This window comes from Psammomys obesus, unplaced genomic scaffold (assembly GCF_907164565.1).
Source record: "Psammomys obesus unplaced genomic scaffold, mPsaObe1.curated_primary_1811, whole genome shotgun sequence".
In the NCBI taxonomy this organism is placed as follows: domain Eukaryota; kingdom Metazoa; phylum Chordata; class Mammalia; order Rodentia; family Muridae; genus Psammomys; species Psammomys obesus.
The window spans coordinates 1,023,581-1,042,310 of record NW_026596092.1 but is presented as its reverse complement, the minus strand read 5'-3'; the positions used below and the strand labels follow the sequence as shown (position 1 = coordinate 1,042,310).

Sequence of the window (18,730 nt, the reverse complement as noted above, 5' to 3'; positions counted from 1 at the left end):
GTGTTTTTAATAAGCCAAGTGAGGCAGCCATCCTCCTGTGTGTGTTCTGCCGGCTGCTCACCCACTTCCTTTCCCTGCCTTAATTGCTATCACCGTGCCTGGGGCAGATGGGCCCTCAGCTCCACAGTCCCCCAGAGCAGCCAGCTCACCAGTGTTCCTGCCTCCCAGGAGACCAGCATGTGCTTGCTGGCAGTCTGCGAACAGGGAGTGAGAACATGTTACAGAACTCTGGTCTTAAGTTGTTGGTTTCTCTTCTTAACGGGCTGCAGGGCTGCTTGCGATTCGCTGGGCCCGCTTCACTGGCTCAGTGCTTTTATTTTCAACTAAACAGCTTTCCTGACAGGTGTGCTTCTCATGACGCCTGGCGGACTGTTTTCTGCCCCAGGGTTTTCACACGAGGCATTAAAACATCTACTCAGGCCATTGAAAGCGCCAGTGAGATCAAAGAAAGTCGGCTTCCGCAAGCTGAGGCAGGTGTCATGCCTGGGACCGCCATGTGGCACGGACCATCAAGGCCTTTTGCTTCCCATTCCCTTTTCCTCAGGGCAGTGCTCACTCCCCCTGATCTCTAGATGTAGTCCGTGACTTTGAGTCCACTAGCTCCAGAACTCTGGTGGTTTTTGTTTTGTTTTGTTTGTTTTGTGGGGGTCCTTTCCACACAGTATATCCATGCGGACATGTCTTGCTGGGGCTACTCCAGAAGGCTTAGTGGCAGCGGTGAGTTCCACTGCTGAGCCTGGCACTAAGTTGTAGTAAAGAGAAGGCCTAAGTGAGACCAGCTTGTTTTGGGCCCAGAACTGAGGATAGGGGCATGGAGCAGAGCTGTTTCCTGTTTTGCTGCATAAAGGACCCTGTCATTCTGTCCTGTGTCCCTTCATCTGTCTCAGGAGGCTCAAAGGGATGGCAGTTCAAGCCATGTTCCTAGAGCATGTCGGGAACAAAATTTATCGCAAACACAGGAACCTGAAATCCGTAAAGAACTGCCATCCTATCATTATGACTCTTATTTAACTAAAATCAAGAATATTTCAGCACCGCCCTCTCAGCTGACATTATCAGCATTGCACTTCTGATCTGTGGTTAGCAGCTAAAGCTTCTTAAAAGTGAAGATTCAGGTATGCGCATGTGAGGTGTGCTGGGGCCAGAGTGACAGGAGCCGACACTGGTGGCTTTCACACCAGCAACATTCTCTCTAGCCCAGGGGCTTGGAAGCATGTGTGGAGGCTGGCTCCTCCCGCCACCCTTCCCTGCCTTGCCCTAGCCAGTATCTCCTACTTTGTGCCATGGTCATCACCGCACCCAATTGCCTTTCTTCCTTTAAGTACCGCAGACCCGGATCCGGGCTCATGCTAATGACACCAACTTGGTTGTCTTTAAAGTTCCTTTCTCGGGATCACTCACCCTCCAAGATACTAGGGTATTTCTGGTGGCCCAACAGCTGGCTATCTGTCACAGCCTGCTGGTGGCACAGGCCCTGGAAAGCACTTGCTGTTTTTTTCCTCAACTGAGGAGCATTGACAGGGACCTAGTGGCTTGTGATGCCGTGGATTTTATCTCCTGGTCTCAGAGGCTCTGGGGTGGCTGTGATACCATGACAGTACTGTGCGCTAACACAAACAAACAGAACCCCATCCTGGAGGCTGAAGTTCACCTTTTCCCACTGTTTTGGTTCACCTCAAAATATGTTTCCTGGACCCTTTTAATGGGTTTCCATAAACTCACTAATGGCTGCTCTCGGCAGCTGGAAGGCCTCGTGGAAATGAAATGTGTAGTGATTTGACAGTCATCATGAAAAAGCCAGACTCTCTCCCCACAGATGCTTTTAGTGGACAAGCACCAGGCAGGAGGGGACTCAGAGGTGACCCTAAAAGGCTGTGTTTCCACTTGCACCCCAGATTTGGGCTGGGGAGTTCCCACAGTGTGAATTTATCCCCAACCTCCGTCCTAGGCGTATCTGTGCTTTCAATTCTGTCCCGGCTCTAAAGAGCGTTGTAGCAAAGGACACACTATGGCCATCTCCCTGAGGGACTCCCACTGTTCTGGGGCCATTTCACTTTAGGGATCTTGTCTGTTTTTATTCTTTTCTCTCCCCACCTCTCCCCCAGCCCCAGTGTCATGGTTTGTGACGTAGGCCCTAACTGGATGCTGCTGTGGGAAACTGGCACAGACACTGTAGGAAGTTGCTCGAGGCCCACTGATGGTGATAACGATGCCGCCTGGGCAGGTAGAGCCACCTTTTATGTCGCTGCTGAGCATAGGTAGGAGTGGGCTAGGAGAGACAGTGTGGAACAGGGTGCTGACCCCTAGTGATCTGTGGGAAGGGTGTATGTCGGAGCGCCTGAGTCTAGAGATGCTGGCTTGCATTTGGTTGTTCCTGAATGTAGTTTTCAGATGGTGGCTTACAGGGAATTGTGTGTGGTGTATGTACCCAACCCCCGTGCGTGCGTGCGTCCGTGCGTGCATGCATCTGTGTGTGTGTGTGTGTGTGTGTGTGTGTGTGTGTGTGTGTGTGTATGGTCACAGGTCAACTTTGGGTGTCTTCCTCTATTGCTCTTGGCTTTTTTTTTTTTTTTTTTTGAGACGGTGTCTATCGTTAAATGTGAAGCACTAGGCTGGTGGGCAGATGAGCATCAAGGACTCACTTGCCTCCCCACCCACCGTGCTGTGCTTACAGATGTGTGCCAGAGCACCCAGCTTTTACGTCCTCGTGTCCATGTCCCCGTGTTCACGTAAACAGCAGGCACTTTACAGACATGCTGTAGCCAGCGCCTCTTTAGAGGACTTTTGTATTAACCAAAAGGTTAAGTGACTGTTCATCATCCATCTCACTCTGAGCCCACACTTCAGAACACCCATGCTGTGTGTCAGAGCTCAGGTCAGCTCTGCACCAAAGTACCGTCTCTCCTTCTGGGACAGGCTCATGGGAATTGTCTTAATGTCCTCAGCCAGCATGATCTCTGGACCTGCCTATGAAAAGGCAAAATTATATGAGGAATTCAGAGAAAAAAGGAACTGGTTTGGGCCTATCGGGAGCATTTTAACTAAGTGTGTCTGCGACCTCGACGGCATATTTGCTGAGTTGGATTTCGGTGTACAGACCATTGCTTTCTAAAGAATAGAATTCCCAAGTGGGTGGGGCAGACTTGGCAAAGAGAGTTTATTCACAGAGCTGCTTGGTTCAGATGATAAGAAATGGGTACATTGTTCAAATCAGTTTAGGTCAGACCTTGTTGCTTTCAGGTTTTGGCTGTGACGCTGGACGCCTTGATGATACCAGTGTCTTTGATGATATGCACAAGAGTTAGCTTCAAAAGGTCCAACAAGTCCTCTTGCGTTTGAGGTTATCAGAATAGCTCAGAGTTTATCCTACGTGGGACTAAGATAAAATACGCCTGTAGACGAGTCACAATAAACCCAGGTTTTATCTTTCTCCACACTTGCCCTACCATTCTCATCAGGGGATTTTCACTTTGGATTGCTGTTCAGTGAATTCAGTATCCTTGTAGCCTGAGGAAGGCACAGTGTTGGTGAAAGATAGTTCTGGTTCCCATGGGTCCTCAGGTCCTTGGGGGCAATGGCCCACCTCAGCAGTCTGGTGGCAAAATTGGCCTGTCCATATCTGTGACCTCTGTCAAAAACATTCATGTCTCTGGGCTCTGGTGGACTCACTGGGCACATGATGATTGTAGATTGGTTACTAGGTAGAGTCTAGGAAGGCCCTGACCTTCTGTAGAGCACAGAAAGACAAGTGAATCGGTGGCCACGGTGATCAAAGTTAGGTATTAAGTGAAACCAACTCCCTGGCTGGGGAAAGTTAGTGACCAGTGATGGGAGCCCACACAGACTGCAAGCTTCATGCACAGGTGACATGCACAAACAAAGCATCCAGGTAGAGAGGCTGTGGTGTGAAGGGGGGGCTTGCCAGCCTGTAGTCCACAAGCACTTTGTGTTTTCAAGAGCTATCTGCTCTTTCTCATCAGCTTTGTAATTGGCCTGTGATATCCCTGCCCCAATTTGGGGAGCTATACGCATCACCAGGTTGGGTCTTCCTGCTATGCTATAGACTGTGGATGTCTCTGGGGACTTGGAGAAGGAGGATGGAGGCTGGTTTGGGACAAGGAAGAATGCTCTGTCACCCCACCCTCATCTTAGGGAGGCTTTGCAGATAAAGAAGCATTGGGCCATGTCAGATCTTCACACAGCCACCTCATCACTGACAAAACCAAGGAGGTCTCCTGTTAACGTGCCCAGATGATAACTGACAAAGCCCAGACAGACACTGATCCCAAAGCCTGCACCCCAAGTGCTACCTCTGTGATGTCTCTGACTCTTGGTTATCCTTGGAGTCAGCCCTCACATGTGCCCTATGTTATACTGGGGGCAGCAGGTGACCTAGGGCAGGACTGAACCCAGGCCTTTGCAAGGACACGGGGGGGGGGGGGCTCAGAGCAAGACCCTGAGGACTCACTGGCCCTAGAGAATGGGACTAACTTCTAGATCCTTTGGGGTTACAGGTGCAGCATTTACGAACTGGGGGTTTTATATGGAATTGTCTGGTCCCTTCCCTTGTGCCTCTGCAGTGGTGGCTGAGATGCAGGACTCCTGTTCCTCGTGTCCGTTCAGTTTGGTTCTTGGACAATGGGTCTTGCCTTGTTTCCTTCTGCCTGGAAAGCTAGCCTGGTGTTTCTGCTAGGACTTTCAAGGAGGCTGTGCACATGAAACTCTGTCATGGGTGAGGCTGGCTTTTGGTTTTCCTTTGAGCGTTCTGTAAAGAAAGGGGAACTCATGCACTTCCGCATTGTTGGGGAGAATAAGATGACACCAATCTCTGAGGTTTTGAGCTCAGGCTTTTTAAGTGCAACCAACTAGACCTTAATTGTTGCCAGTCTCAGAAAAATCAGGATGCGACTTTATGTCTCCCGGAGGGCAAGTAGGCCATGCCTGGTCTTTCTTGCTTGTTCTCAGTCAGGTCTGAGAACAGAGCTCTGGCTCTGAATCCTTCCCTCATCTCAAACGTTAAGGCTTCCAAAACTGCTAAGCACTCTGGCTGGGAGGAAGTGTTCAAGGCCACATGTGTCAGTGACCACAGATGAAGCTGTCAGCTTTCTGCTCACAGGTTTTCATCTGAGAAAAGCTGTGTGGAGTCATTGTTAGTTACAGTTGGGGTTGCATTGGCGCGAAGTCCCTGCCTAGAGGGAAAACCCAGGTGGGAAACACTGGTACAGTTCTGATATGTGGCTCTTAGCTGAAAAACAATGGGGCTTCGTATGTGTGTGTGTGTGTGTGTGTGTGCAGACACCATAGGACATCATCAACTATCATTCCTCAGGCTCCATCCACCACTTTTTTTTATGAGAGAGAGAGGAGAGGGGTCTCTTACTGGCCTGGAGCTTGCCAAGTAGGCTGCTGGCCAGTGAGTCCCAGGATATGGCTTCATAGTTTCTGCCTTCATAGCATCTGGCTTTTATCCCTAGAATGCAGGTTCTGGGGATTAAACGAAGGTCCTGTGCTTGCAAACACTTTGCTAACTGCACTATCTTCACGGCCGTCTGTCCGTCTTTTTTTATCATCTAGTCTGAAGCCTCTTCTGGAGACAGGAGTCTGACAGGTAGGCATTGCTGAACTTGGAAGAGTAGCCAAGGACACTCCATCTGGTGTAGGATTATGAGAACACTTACAACTTCCCCTGAAGTCACACCTACAAGGGACGATTACAGACCTTTGCCGGGTGATGGTCCTATAAGGCAAAGAGAGGACTCGCCTGCCGTGGTAGCTAGCACTACATGGGGTTTTGCCCGCCACACTTGGCCAGCGTTCCAGCCTCATTGCGAGATTTCCCTTGGGACATGATGACACATAATATTCAGGCGAAAACATTGCCAGAAGGTTTGGTATGGGAGTGGCCACGAACTGTTGCCCCTGCCCAGGGCAGTCCTACATAGGTTGGACTAGCTAGCTCTGCTCTTGCTGTATGAGCTAATGCTTCCAGAAGGAGATCCACTCAGGTGACCAGGATGAGCAAGATGCAGAATGAGGTCTGTGCAAATGCCTAGCTTACCCATGCAGCTGAATGCATCTGTGTGTGTCCAAAGCCCCAGGCTACCTCCAGACAGTAACACTCTGTGATGACCCTGACTTTGCCAGAACTGGAACTCTAGAACCAGGGAGCCCTGTGCAGCCAGTGACACTAACAGACTAGCATCTCTAAGCTAGGGAAAGAGCTGTGGCATCTTGCATAGGCATCCGACTGCAGTAGTGAATTCTACAGGCAGCAGAACCATGTCTGGGTTCCTCAACTCCATGCGAAGGCGCCCAGACTCTTCCGAGTCTCGTGATGATTGAGGAATGTCTGCCTTGTGACAGCTCAGGGAAACATGGCTGAAAGGAGGGAGCTTGCTTTAAACAACGATAAATGGCAGTGGCTTCCCTATAGGCTGGCACCATATTGGACAGGCTGAACCAACTTTCAGAACTTGACCGGCCACTAGTTCAGTGTCACTTGGAAAGCAAGTTGTAGGGAGTGTCAGAAGTATCCTGTCACTTGCTTGTGCCCTGCCCTATCCTCACTAGTGTGATGTTCAAGTTATTGTGTCAGTTTGTTTTGATTTTCATTTTTCATAAGTAACGCATGGCAGGTGTGTCCTAAAGCATTCTCATTATTAAAACATCAGTGCTGTGAGTACGGGATGGGCTGCAGCTGCGGGAGTCACTTGGTGGCTAGAGAAAGGCACTGTGTGGAAGAGGAAGGTGGGCACTCAAGAGAAATGCAGGGTATGCAGAAGCCGGCCTGCCCCGGGACAGAGGGAGAGGCTGCACAGTTCTTTCCCCACAAAAATCCTCTGGGAAATAATTCTCCATCTGTCCTTCCTTCCTTCTTTCTTCTTTGTTTTCCAGTCTGAAACAGGTGGCCAGGGCAGAGACCTTTCTGGAGCCTGTCCCGGGACTTAGGAGCCCAGGTCTCCCGGAGCCTGGAGATTCGACCTGGCACATAAGCTCTGCCCTCCAGCCACCCATGACCAAGGTGGCAAGAGTGATCAGAACAAAGATATGATGCCAAGCCTTGGAGGGCAATCTTGAGCTTCAGATTCCCAGGAGGAGGCTTGTGAGATACCCTGGGGTCAGGCATTCACTCTGCTTTCTGTTACAGGGGCTCCTGCCTACTAGGCTCTGCCCTTCTCCTTGGCAAGAGTCCCTAGTTTTTCCTGCCCTTTGCCCCAGCCATGGGACCAGCACAGGGACTATGTGGGTAGAGCACAGATGAGTGGAATACTCATCCTTATTATTACTCTTAGGCTGTGTCAGGTCCTGGATAGCAGGGAAAACTTTGTACTGCACAGCCTTGTGGTAGAGGCTGAACCACAAAAGGGGGAGGCAGTTCCTTTGTCCTGAGCCCAGCTCTAGGCAGGTAAATTGGGAACTGGGTACTTTTCATTCTCTATCCCTGCTTACACCCAGGGGTGGGGCCCATGCTGAGTACCTGTCTCCCCTTGGGTGTAGAGGAGCCATTATTTTTTGTGACTTGCCTAGGACACTAGTCCAACAGACAAGATGGACAGTCACCAGTCTTCAGCCAGGACAGTGCTGTGTGCCAGAGCCTTAGAATATCTCAAAGCGTCCTGGCTGCTGAGGCCTTGATCCTATCCCCACCCTCTCCAACTGAAGAGGAAACATTTTGTTAAGGGTCTGGCTGTTGGGGCCTGTGGTCCCTAAGGTCCTTCCAGGTTGCTCTGGGTAAGGTAGGAGCTCAGGAGCCTGGGCTAGGCAGCCAGGAACCCTGGGCAGAGATGACACTCATGTTCAGACATCGTGAGAAAAACACAACTCATGTATTCTGCCTCCATCAGGCTGTCCCCTAGGCTGTCTGTCTTGTCTGAGGTGGCCCCCACTCCTTTTCTGTCCAGGTACCGGGTCAACCTCTAAGAAGGCCAGCCCTTCTTGGGTGAGGCAAGCTTTCCCAGGCCAAGAGTCCTGTGGTCAGGGGGGGGCACGGCCCAGATGTGCACTCTGAACAGTGTTGCTGGGTGGTCCTGGGCTTGGCCTTGGATGGATGGACAAATTGAGCCCTTGAGGCTCAAAGTTTGCAGAACCAGCCAAGAAGTACATTGATAGCCTTCAGCAACACTTTCTCTTCCCTCCCTCTCTCCCTCCCCATTTTCTCCTTTCCTCTTCCCTGACCCTCCTTTTTTCCCTACTATCTACTTTCTCCTCTCTCTTTCTCTTTCTCTTTCTTTCTTTCTCTCTCCCTTCTTAGTTAAGGAAAGCCTTTGGCTGCTGTCCCTGAGACAATGTGTTATAAAGTCAAAACTCTTCTTTCCCTTTAACTTGCTTCCATTTTCTTTCACAGCAGACTTTAGGCTTAGATTAGGTTCATAGCTTCATGGATTTTAGATGACCAAAGCATAGACAGCCTTCATGTTTTCCTGGAAGATATGCATGCATAGGGCTTTTAACTATGAAAGGCTCAGAATTGAAAATATTTTACCCAAATAACTTAAGCAAAACTGTGTCCCCTCTGGGTACTGCCACGCAGGAATTACTCTTGTCCCTGCAGCTGGGATGACTTTCCATGACAGTTGACACAGCATGAGGACCCAAGTTTGGCTCCCTAGAACACACATGTCATGTGTTACCGTAATCTCAGCAGTCCAGGGGCAAAATGAGAGGCAGAAACTGCCTTCTCTTTAGAAATCCACGGACCAGCTTAGCCTGGCATATGTAGCAGGAGGCCAGTGAGACCCTGTCTCAAGTAAGGTGGAAGTCAATGACCAAGTCATCCTATCACACATGGACACATACACATATGTTCACACAGAGTTACCACAACAAAACAACTCATTCATTATTTCTTTGTTATACAAACCAGGTTCATTACTGTGTACTCATTTTTCTGTCATCATCCTTCCTGACCCCCATCGCCCAAGACAAGGTTTCTGTGTAGTCTTGGCTATCATGGAATTCACTCTCTAGACCAGGCTCGTCTTGAACTGAGAGACCCATCTGATTCTACCTCCCAAGTGCTAGGATTAAAGGTGTGTGCCACCCCTGACTGGCTGCCATCACTGTGTGATTTAAAAATATACACATAATAAAAAGAACACTTACCATGTAACTTTTTCTGCCATGGTGATCATTTCAGCTTCAGCACTCTAAATCTGCCCCTGACAAGCCATGTCTTTTGCTTTCCAATGCAAGACATTTTAAGTACAAAACTCCAGCATGGAGGGTCCTGGCTTGCCCATTGCCTCTGTTTGCTTGCCTTCTCTTCCTAAACACCTGTTGGCTTCTCGAAGCTTCAGCTGACATGTTCTAATGTGTACAAGGTAGGAATTCAACCAAACTGATTATGTCACCATCACCTCACGTAGAAACTCACGTAAATTAAGCCCCCATCTCAGGCCAGTGTTTGCAGCTCCCTAATTTGGAATTGTCCTAGCAGTTGCTGGACTCGGGTTTTGGGTGGATCCCTTTCTTTTATCAGCATTCCTCCCTCGGATCTTCGTTTTTTTTCCTCCTCTCCTTTTTACTTCCCGACAGAAGTTGTTTGGGACATTCACACCCCCATATGGAGGTGTTGTTTGGCTCTTCTGTCTGTCATATTGGTGTGACCTCTAGGATCCTCTGGATCCAGATTCTAGAGTAGCCCAGTGGCCTTTGCATGTCTTCGGGGGCAGATACCCATGTCTGTCTGTGGTAGCCCAGGTATTCAGTCACTGTTTTAACCCTAGAGGTCAGTGCACAGAGCAAGCTTGCCCCTCCCACCACTATCCACAGGAGGTGACTAGGCGGCTTCTGGACTACCAGGCCCTGCCTCAAGTAGATGAAGAGTCTGAACGGGAGAGGAAACTATGTGGCCTTGACACTCTCAGTCCTTAGCTGTCACCCTCCCAGCCTTGGCCTTGAGCTCAGATGAAGGTGACACCGTGCTTCTTCCTGCAGTAAGAACACTGGGTTAGTTTCCTGGGACCCTGTGGTAGCAGACGTGCAAAGGGCAGCACTGGGAAAACAAACGTGGAGCAAAGCTTTGTCTTGAAAGACTCTGTGGCCCACAGGTGTCCTCTGACTGCTGGGCTGGGGCACATGCGTGGTTCCCACCCGGGATGTGGCACCTGTACAGCAGGTTGGGAGCTGGGAGGAGAGGCACACCTGGGTGCCACTGAGCAGCCTAGCTGAGCCGGATGAGAGGCTAGTGAGGTTGTGCAGAAGCTATACACGGGGAGGTGGAGCGGGGAGATGATGCTGGCAACCTCCAGCGGCCCATTGGAGAGATGAGCTCCCCCAAAGAGCCTGGCAGGCTCCATGCACCAACTTCAGATGCTCAGGGGCAGTGAGCTGGGAACTGTGGACCTGGTGTAAACAGGAACAGAGAACGTGAGCCCACTGTGGCCTCGGGTGTGGGATCTGGTAGGAGCTGGTCTCTGCTTTGACCTGTGTGCCAACAAGCGTTTTCATGCTTCCTGTCAGTAGGAGGCGGAGCCTTTTCTCATGGGAACAGTGATTCAAAACAGGAGAGCTGGTGGCTTCTCCCTGCATGACGCCTACATGCCCACATACCAAGCTCTGTGGAAGGTCTGACTCGCCCATTATCAGGGGAAGCTGCCCATCATTCCCACGCAACCTCTGCCCCTATCCCTCCTCCCACAGCATGGAGGCTACATTAGCCTGCTCCCTTCAGACCCTACAGCAGGATACCATACTGCTTTGTGACCCAAGGTCCTCCAGACCCCAGAATCAACACACACACACACACACACACACACACACACACACACACACACACACACACTTGCTCACACATATTCACACATATTCATGCTGATACACACACACAAAACCACTTTTTTGTCTTTGTTTTCTTGGTTTTTTGAGATAGGGTCTCTCTGTGTAGCTTTGGCTATCCTGGACTCACTTTGTAGACCAAGCTGGCCTTGAACTCACAGAGCTCCGCCTGCCTCAACCCCCAGAGTGCTGGGATTACAGGTGTGCACCATCACGCCCAGCTAAAACCACTTTCTTGGGAGCTTGATGTGAGGCCTCTGGGGAAAAGAGGGCACACTCCAGATCTCTCCACTGTTGGATCTAATTGTCTGATATTTAGCTGCAAAGCTACCATTAGCTTAGCATAGCCATCAAGGTGATCAGAGACCTGAGAAGGATAAATTATAAGCTAAATAAATATACCAATCCATGTGCCAATCAAAATGACAGGGAGATCTAAAGCATGGGTAAACATGCTTTAGCCAGCAACATGGCCCAACTACAGGCTACTCACATCCAGGCTGCACATGTTTTGTTCTGTAATGTGTTTCTTTGAGTTGTTCCTTTAGTGGTTGTGTCATATAGTACACACGTGGAGGTCAGAGGACAGCTTGCAGGAGTACATTAACTTCTTCAATCATGAAAGTCCTGAGGCTCTAACTCAGGTCTTCATACTTGGCAGGAAGTAGTTTCAGCTAATGTTTCATCTCTCTAGGGCTCAATCTGTTTTATTTTTAAGATTTTATTATTTTTAGTTTTGTGTGTATGTATGCGTGTGTGCACATGTGTGCCAATGCCTGTAAAGACTACAGGTGTCTGCTCCTCGTGGATCTGCAGTTACAGACAGTTGTGAGTGTCTGACCTGGGTGCTGGGAATCAACCCCGGGTCGTCTGGAAGAGCAGCCAATGCTCCTGACCACTGAGCCACCTCTCCAGGCCCTGTGCTGTGTCTTAGCATGTTTGTCTGTCATGTAGAGTTAACAAGGCCTGGTGTTTCTCTATGACATGAGATTGTACTTCATAGGTGCAGCTTCAGAGCAGATCCAGAGAAGGAGGCAGGCCCTGCTGGGGTGGAGGCTAAGCCACGGGAGTATCCCGAGGCCTTAAAGGTCTTCAGTAAGACACAGGACCAAAACTGAGCAGATGATCAGGGGCCAGATAGTTCCAGAGGTTTTACTTATGGTGGATCAGAAGTATTGTTTTCACTTGAATTCATTCTTTATGTACGGTCCACTGCTTTCTGGCTTGAATTCAAGTGTTGTGTGTAGGGGGCAAACAGCACCCTTCTGGGGAGACAGTTCTGGAAATGAATAAAGTATAGTATATCAGGTTGATGTTTTGACAAGTTGGTGTTGGTGTTGGGAGCTTCCTGGTAACTCTTGGAAGCATAAGACTAATGTCTTAGGAACCCCAAAATGCTGACGCTGTGTTCAGGACTGGGCAAAGATACAGTCCCTGATTTAATTATGTAGACATTAATCAATGGCATTTCTAATAGCAACGGACTAGTAATCAAAGTCCAGCCATAAAGTAATATTTGCATAATAAAATGTAATGTTTCGATTAAACAACTTCCTTATGAATGTACTAAGATGCTCATTGATCTTTCTTTTAACAAGTTAGGATATCAGATTATATGTTTTGTGAAGACATTCCCCTTGCATATCCACAATGTCTCTGGATCGGTGGTGTGTGATCTCAGATTTTAAAGTGTGTAGGTAACTTCAAATAACTTCATTTGTACAAATCAAGGTTCTCAGGGGCCTGCCTAGACAGCTGTTTTCTGGCTTGCAGTGAATGGAACTCTTATAAGGATGGAGTTGAGTTGAAAGTGTGTTTGAAGTATGAAATTGTGGGTCAGTCCTGAGTGCACATCCTTAGCAGGCAATCACAGCCACCGGGTCTGACATCAGAGACCCTGTAAGCAGCGGAATCGCTGTGACGCCCTGCAGTTCAGACCCCAGGAGGGCAGCCGTGGACAGGTGGTGGTCAGCCAGGTTCTCTCCTCCAGCCTCGTTCCCATCTCATCTAAGGTGCAGTCCTGTGGGGTTGGAGAGCTGTCTGATTTATCTTTTTTTTTTTTTTAATCAGAGTTGACAGTCTTAAATGTGTAAATCATCCTTTTTTTTTTTCTGCCCCTGTTCATCATTCTTTGTCTGTCTCTCTATCTGCCTGCCTGCCTATACGCCTGTCTGTGTCACTCTTTTTAAATTTTCCTAGGGTTTGAAACTAGTTTTCATTGTGAAGTTTGTTTTCGTTTGTATTTCTGCTCACAGCAAAGCACAGTCTTTCTGTGCAGATGTAAGAAACACTATAAAGAGTTACAGTTGTGGGCTGTCTTGCAGTGCCTCCTCCCCAACACCTGGGTACCCATTCTTCCTCTGGCTCTGAGGACTGTGGCCCCACAGGCCTGGAAATGCATCTTGTCCTGGAGGCAAGAGGCCGCTCAGCTCCCATGGGGTGTCTTCCCCAGGATGCCCCCTCCCTCCTGGACAACCCCCTACTCTGTTGCTCTTCCTTCCGCCTGACAGCTGCTGGGAGCAGGGTATGTGACATACACAGGAAACGGCCTTGACAGGCCTAGTGTGAGCCGCTGAGTGCATGGCCGCCTGGCAGAATCAGGAAGCCTGTCCCTCTGTAATGTTTCTCTGAAGCCTCAGGGAGCACTACAGATGGGCCCAGCTCATGCCATCAGCATTCCTCTGTGCCGGGCAGATGCGGCGTACTTACTGTTGCGTGTTTGTGAGTCAGATTCCTGCAGGGATGGCCCAGCTTGTACCCACATGGTGACAAACACAGGTGCATCTTGTTATAACTGGAATGGAAACAAGGGACAGTCTGGAGGAGGGAGTGGGCCAAGCAATTCCTTCTTTCTCTTGAGTCTGCTGTAACTTAGCATTGCAGGGGGCAGTTATTCCCAGAGCCCCATTTGGCCAAGCATGCCTCTCGGGGCTCTCTGCAGAAGACGATGACCCTTCCTGCTCCTAGCAAAGGGTGTCCAGAGCCCTGCACCCCACTGGTGACTCTCCTGGCTGTAAGCAGGCTCTGCACATCTTCCATTGCTCTGGGCAGTAGATTAAGTTAGCGTTTTAAAGACTAGGTGATTTCTTTCATTCAAGCTTTGACCACAGATACTGATGTTGTAATCATGGCCTTACAGAGACTTACTCTCCCATCAGGGTGCTGATGGATGTCAGGTCTGACAGCGCTGAGGACTGATCCACTGATGGTGCCTCAGGTACGGCATGGGCAACCGTGTCTTGGTTTCTACCTGCGCTTAAAGCTCCTCTGTTCCTTTGCAGCCCATCTTTGCCTGCCCTTGACTGGCAACTGCCATCCCACTCTGGTCCCTATGAGCTTCGGATCGAGGTGCAGCCCAAGTCTCACCACAGGGCTCACTACGAGACAGAAGGCAGCCGGGGGGCTGTGAAAGCATCAGCTGGAGGACACCCCGTTGTGCAGGTATGGTGTCTGCTGCGACCCTGCCAAGCTCATGTCTTGGCACTTCTCAGCCTAAAAGTTTCGGAGCCACAGCTAGGGACTTTCCTTAGACTTTAAACACCTCACTGACCACACACCCTCCCACAGGCACCGTGAGGCCGAAGGTTAGCTACTCCTCTCCTCACAGAGGGGCTGGCTGAGCAAAATTCAAAAGTCAGAGTGCAGTTTTTCTGAGTGGGTATCACTTTCACACTAACATAAGGTTAGAAGAAAGATGGTAGGTGGGAGCATTGTGAGTCAGGGGCTGGCTGTGGGTACCATACAGTGCTTTGCATTACATCATCTCTAATGGTTTAAAGGTTTGCCCCAAACAGACCTACCCGCACACCTGGCTCTGTCTCACCAACTGTTCTGCAGCTCTGTTCTCCCTCCACAATCTCTGCCCCTGGAGTAGACACATACCTTCCACCCACACCACACACGTAGGACTGGAGGAAGAGCGGGGTCTCAGGCCTGCAGGGCAGTCTATGCTTGTCAGCCTGCCTGGAGGCGCTACGGGTAGGGTCTGAGGGGGCAGGTTGTGAGCTGGAGTTCTGAGGGGAAGGTGGCTGAGATGGGCACAGTCACACCTGTGGCACTTTGGGGAAGAAAAAAATACTTGGCGTAGAAACAGTGTTCACTAGCGGCAGCCAGAAGGCACTTTGGAAAGTAGGAGGCCCGACAGCAACATCACAGATTCCCCTCCTTTCTCCACCTGGACGTCACTGTGGCTTCCTGAAGGGCTGTGTGAGTTTGTCACTGCTCCCTGGTGTCACACCTGTCACCCGTGAGCTTTAGACCCCCGGACATTACTGTTTCTAGTGCCACAGAGAAGTGCTTGTTCTCTGCCTGGCTCTGGGTCACATGGTGTTAGGGAGCGCTCTTTACCCAGTATCCCGACATCATGAACCTGGGTGCCCACCCCTGTTATTTCAGGACTGATGCAAACTGGAAGGGGTACTCAGCAGGGCACCCTGTACTTTTATTTTATTCCACTTAGGTAAATAAAAAGCTGGCAAAGGCAGGAGGCCATGGAGACAAATGGCTGTTTGCCAACGCAGCAATCAGCCACATGGAATGAGCCAGGCGAGGTGCAGAGATGCAGCGCTTTAGCCGCGCTTGTGGGTGATATTACGGTGATATTTGTGGCCTGTGTGCTTGATGCCAATTAATACCCACTTTGTTAGCTGCTGGATGTGATAAAAGGCAGGCGACATCGGCACACACACAGCAGCCAGCTTGACATTTTAAGTTTCTACCTTCCCAGGTGGAAGAGGTCAGGTAGAGCCTGCCTTCAGCTGCGCTGGGTAACTACAGGTATTTACCTCTCCTTTCCTGCTGTGGCTTTCATGGGATGAAAGTGCATTATTGTTGAATGGAATGGATTTTAATAAGAGAGGAAATAAGTCTGTTAAGGAAAGGCAGGAAAAGTAAGTGGCGAGATAATGGCCAAGCGCCTCCGCTTACTTGGATCATATAGGCGAGAGGCACAGGGCGAGAGTTGAGGGGGGAGATGGGGGGAGTGCTGGGCGTGTGGGGGTGCAAACACTGTGCCTTCATCAGGAAGATGAAGCAGATGCGAGTCTCTGCTGGCTTGGGTCTGGTTTCTGTTGGTTGTGAGAACCTCAGCTGCTTCTGAGATAAAGCCATGAGGAGTGTGAGGAGCCTTGTGTTTGGGGGAATTTGTGTCTGTCAGCCACTGATACCCGTCGCCGTGTGTGTCAGCTGCGGAGTTGACATGCTGCCCCTGGAGAACCAGGCTTCGGGCGCTGTGAGCACAGAGCAACATTGATCTATCAGGGAAGACAATATCCAGGAAATTGAGGCATTTCTGAGGAATGGTGAAATTTAAAACAGTGTTTAAGAAGCACCTTCTAAATTATTTAAAGTGGTGTTAAGGGAAGGTGGCAAAACCAGGTCAGGCTGGTGCTGCTGCCACAGAATAGCCACCCCCCCACCCCCGAACAGTATTGAAAGGCAAAGAAAAACAATCCCTAGCCAAAAATGCAAGGTTTTATTGTACGACTCATTGTGAGAAATTAGGAATCCAAGGAGTTTTCTGTAGTATTCTCACAAAGTGAGCTCACACCTATGCCAGTGTGAGGTAAACAGCTAAAAAGAGGGCATTTTAGGGGATTTGTTTTCTTTTTTGGTTGGCGGACCACAAATTGGATAAAAATAGAATTTGCACGTAATTATGAAACACACAAAAATAGAAGATTCTCTTGGTTGCCACGAAGGCTGTGTAACCACAGAGTTCTACCCCAAGCTCTGGGTTATTTTGACACACCCTTCAGCACCAGCAGCTCTGGTGTCTAATCGTCTTGCTCGTGGAGGTGGATACATCACACAGCCGTCTGGGTGAGGGTATGGACCACTCCACATGCCCGGTGTGCAGACACTCCACGAACCATTTTGTGGCCAGTAGTCTCGGTTGTATTCATAACTGCTCAGGGCTTCCGTCTCACACAGAACTTAGAAAGCTCTCTTTCATTCAGCACTCTGTCTGAAGTAGATCCACCATCATATTTCCCTCTGCGTTTTTAGAAGTTTCTTTGTAAATACAGCAGCAATCTGTAGAATGGAAAACCCCAGTAATGCCCAGAGTACAATGGTAAAAGGGAGGAGGCTGTGCCCCTTGGACTTGGGGTCCAGAAGGAGGCTTCTGGACAATGACCCTCTTCCTTGTATGTGGTGTTGGGACAAGGACCAAACTTGGACACACGGGTAGAACCAAAGGCCATACATTTCAGACAAGGACAGGGCACCTGTGCCTGGCCCAGCTTTGCTCTCAGTGGAGAGGCCAGTATCTGTGAAGGACCTGACTAAGCCATTTCTCTGTCCGGGCTCTTAGCACTCTCCCTCTGCCAGAGACTCTCCTTTGGATTGGCGTTCTCAGGGTTCATTATTTTCCACCAGGATGATGCCTCTTTTTCTTCCATAGATGTCTTTTTCATGCTAGGGACCAGCCACTCAAAATAGCCACAGGCTCCCACTAGCCGTTTCATAATGACCAAGCTACCCAGTCTTCAAGAATTCTTTATAATGAATGATGACCTTAGAATATGCCATCAACTGAAAAACATTTTACCAAATCAGAATGAGCAATTTTGGATTATTCTGGACTCAATGAAGGACTGGTACGGGCTTACCTATAGGCTATAGGACCAGTTTAAGAGCCACCTTGCAGCCCCTAGATGCACATGGTCTGTGAAAGTCTGTGGGGACATCCTTGGTGACACGGTTGCTCCCCTTGCCTACTTTGTCCACTGTCTTCTGTCAGTTACAGAGACAGGGGCCCCTACATCTCTCTAAAGTGTGCTGTGGTCTTGCTTCCAATGTCATACTGAAACCAGTGAGAAAGGGGCAAGGTTTCCCTTGACCATGGTACTTGCCTTGGTAGACCAGATGTCACAAATATTTTGTCTAAAGCAGGGGCAGCTGGTCAGGGCCTCTCTAGCTCCGCACAGCAAGACTGTATTGAGCATCATCCTTGTCCAACCCCCCTCCCCCCCGACCTTGATCTGGCCTCTGGCTATCAGTTCTCCATGTCTGCTGGGTCTTAGCCATGGCTAGCTAAGGATCCAAATTCTCCAGAAGCTAGGCAGGGAGGTCTAGGTTGTCCTAGAGTGGATTGTGGACTTGTGGACTCCTTCTTTTAGGGGCCCCCACTGCAGCATGTGTGGTGTTTTGTGGTCTGAGGATTGTCTCCCACCTGGGGAGGGGGGTCACAGAATCCAGCTCTGTTTACCAATCACCAAAATGACTTGCCTGATAGCATCTTTGCATCACACACAGGCCTGCTCTGCTTGAATAATTAATAGTCTGCTGAAATATGAACACTCAGAAGCTGGTCAGTTCCCAACATTAAGGTTCGCAGTGCAGCACTTGGCATTTAGGACAGTGACCAGCATAGCCCCTGTCTGGCTGTGAAGGACTCAGACCAAAGAGACACGAGCAATGGCCCAGACAGGGGACCTTGGACTGCTCGTGAATATAAGTGGTATACTCTCAGGGCACAGACAGCAGTTGATTGAGGGTATTATGGAACCAGGGCAGAGTCATCGGGGATGCCATGACAAGCCCTGGCTCGTGCTCCAGCACAGGGGTCTGGGCAGAGGCCAGTGGCGTTTCATGGCCTTAAGGACCCTTTGGAGGTCACTTAGCTTGTCCCTCTCCCATATGGTTTCATGGCAGGTGCTTTTGCTATCATTCAAGACATTAGACAGCTGCGGGGTCCACTGGGAGGTGACTTGCATTTCTCAGGTTGTTAAAATTGTCTTCTAGCCAGTTATAATTTATATATATAATTTATATATTTATATAATTTATTTATATATATAATTTATAATTTATTTTATCTTGTTATAATTTCTTTTCTTTCTTGGTGGTGTCTTTCCCCCAAGTCCCAGGGGGGAGATTTTAGAGTGTCAAAAACATTGTGAGGAACGGGTTCCTGAGGTGTTTCTGACCTGTGGCCAGAAGGTACCTCGTC

General features: G+C 49.5%; 1 protein-coding gene across 3 annotated transcripts in view; it reads left to right on the top strand.

Moving 5' to 3' along the window:
- Nfatc1 (nuclear factor of activated T cells 1) overlaps positions 1–18,730 on the top strand; it is a 105,837-nt gene that overhangs the window by 14,827 nt on the left and 72,280 nt on the right. For all 3 annotated transcript variants that reach the window (XM_055628019.1, XM_055628020.1, XM_055628021.1), the window contains exon 3: positions 14,058–14,217. In XM_055628019.1, coding sequence (XP_055483994.1) covers positions 14,058–14,217 — 160 coding nt within the window. The remainder of the gene's footprint in view (positions 1–14,057; positions 14,218–18,730) is intronic.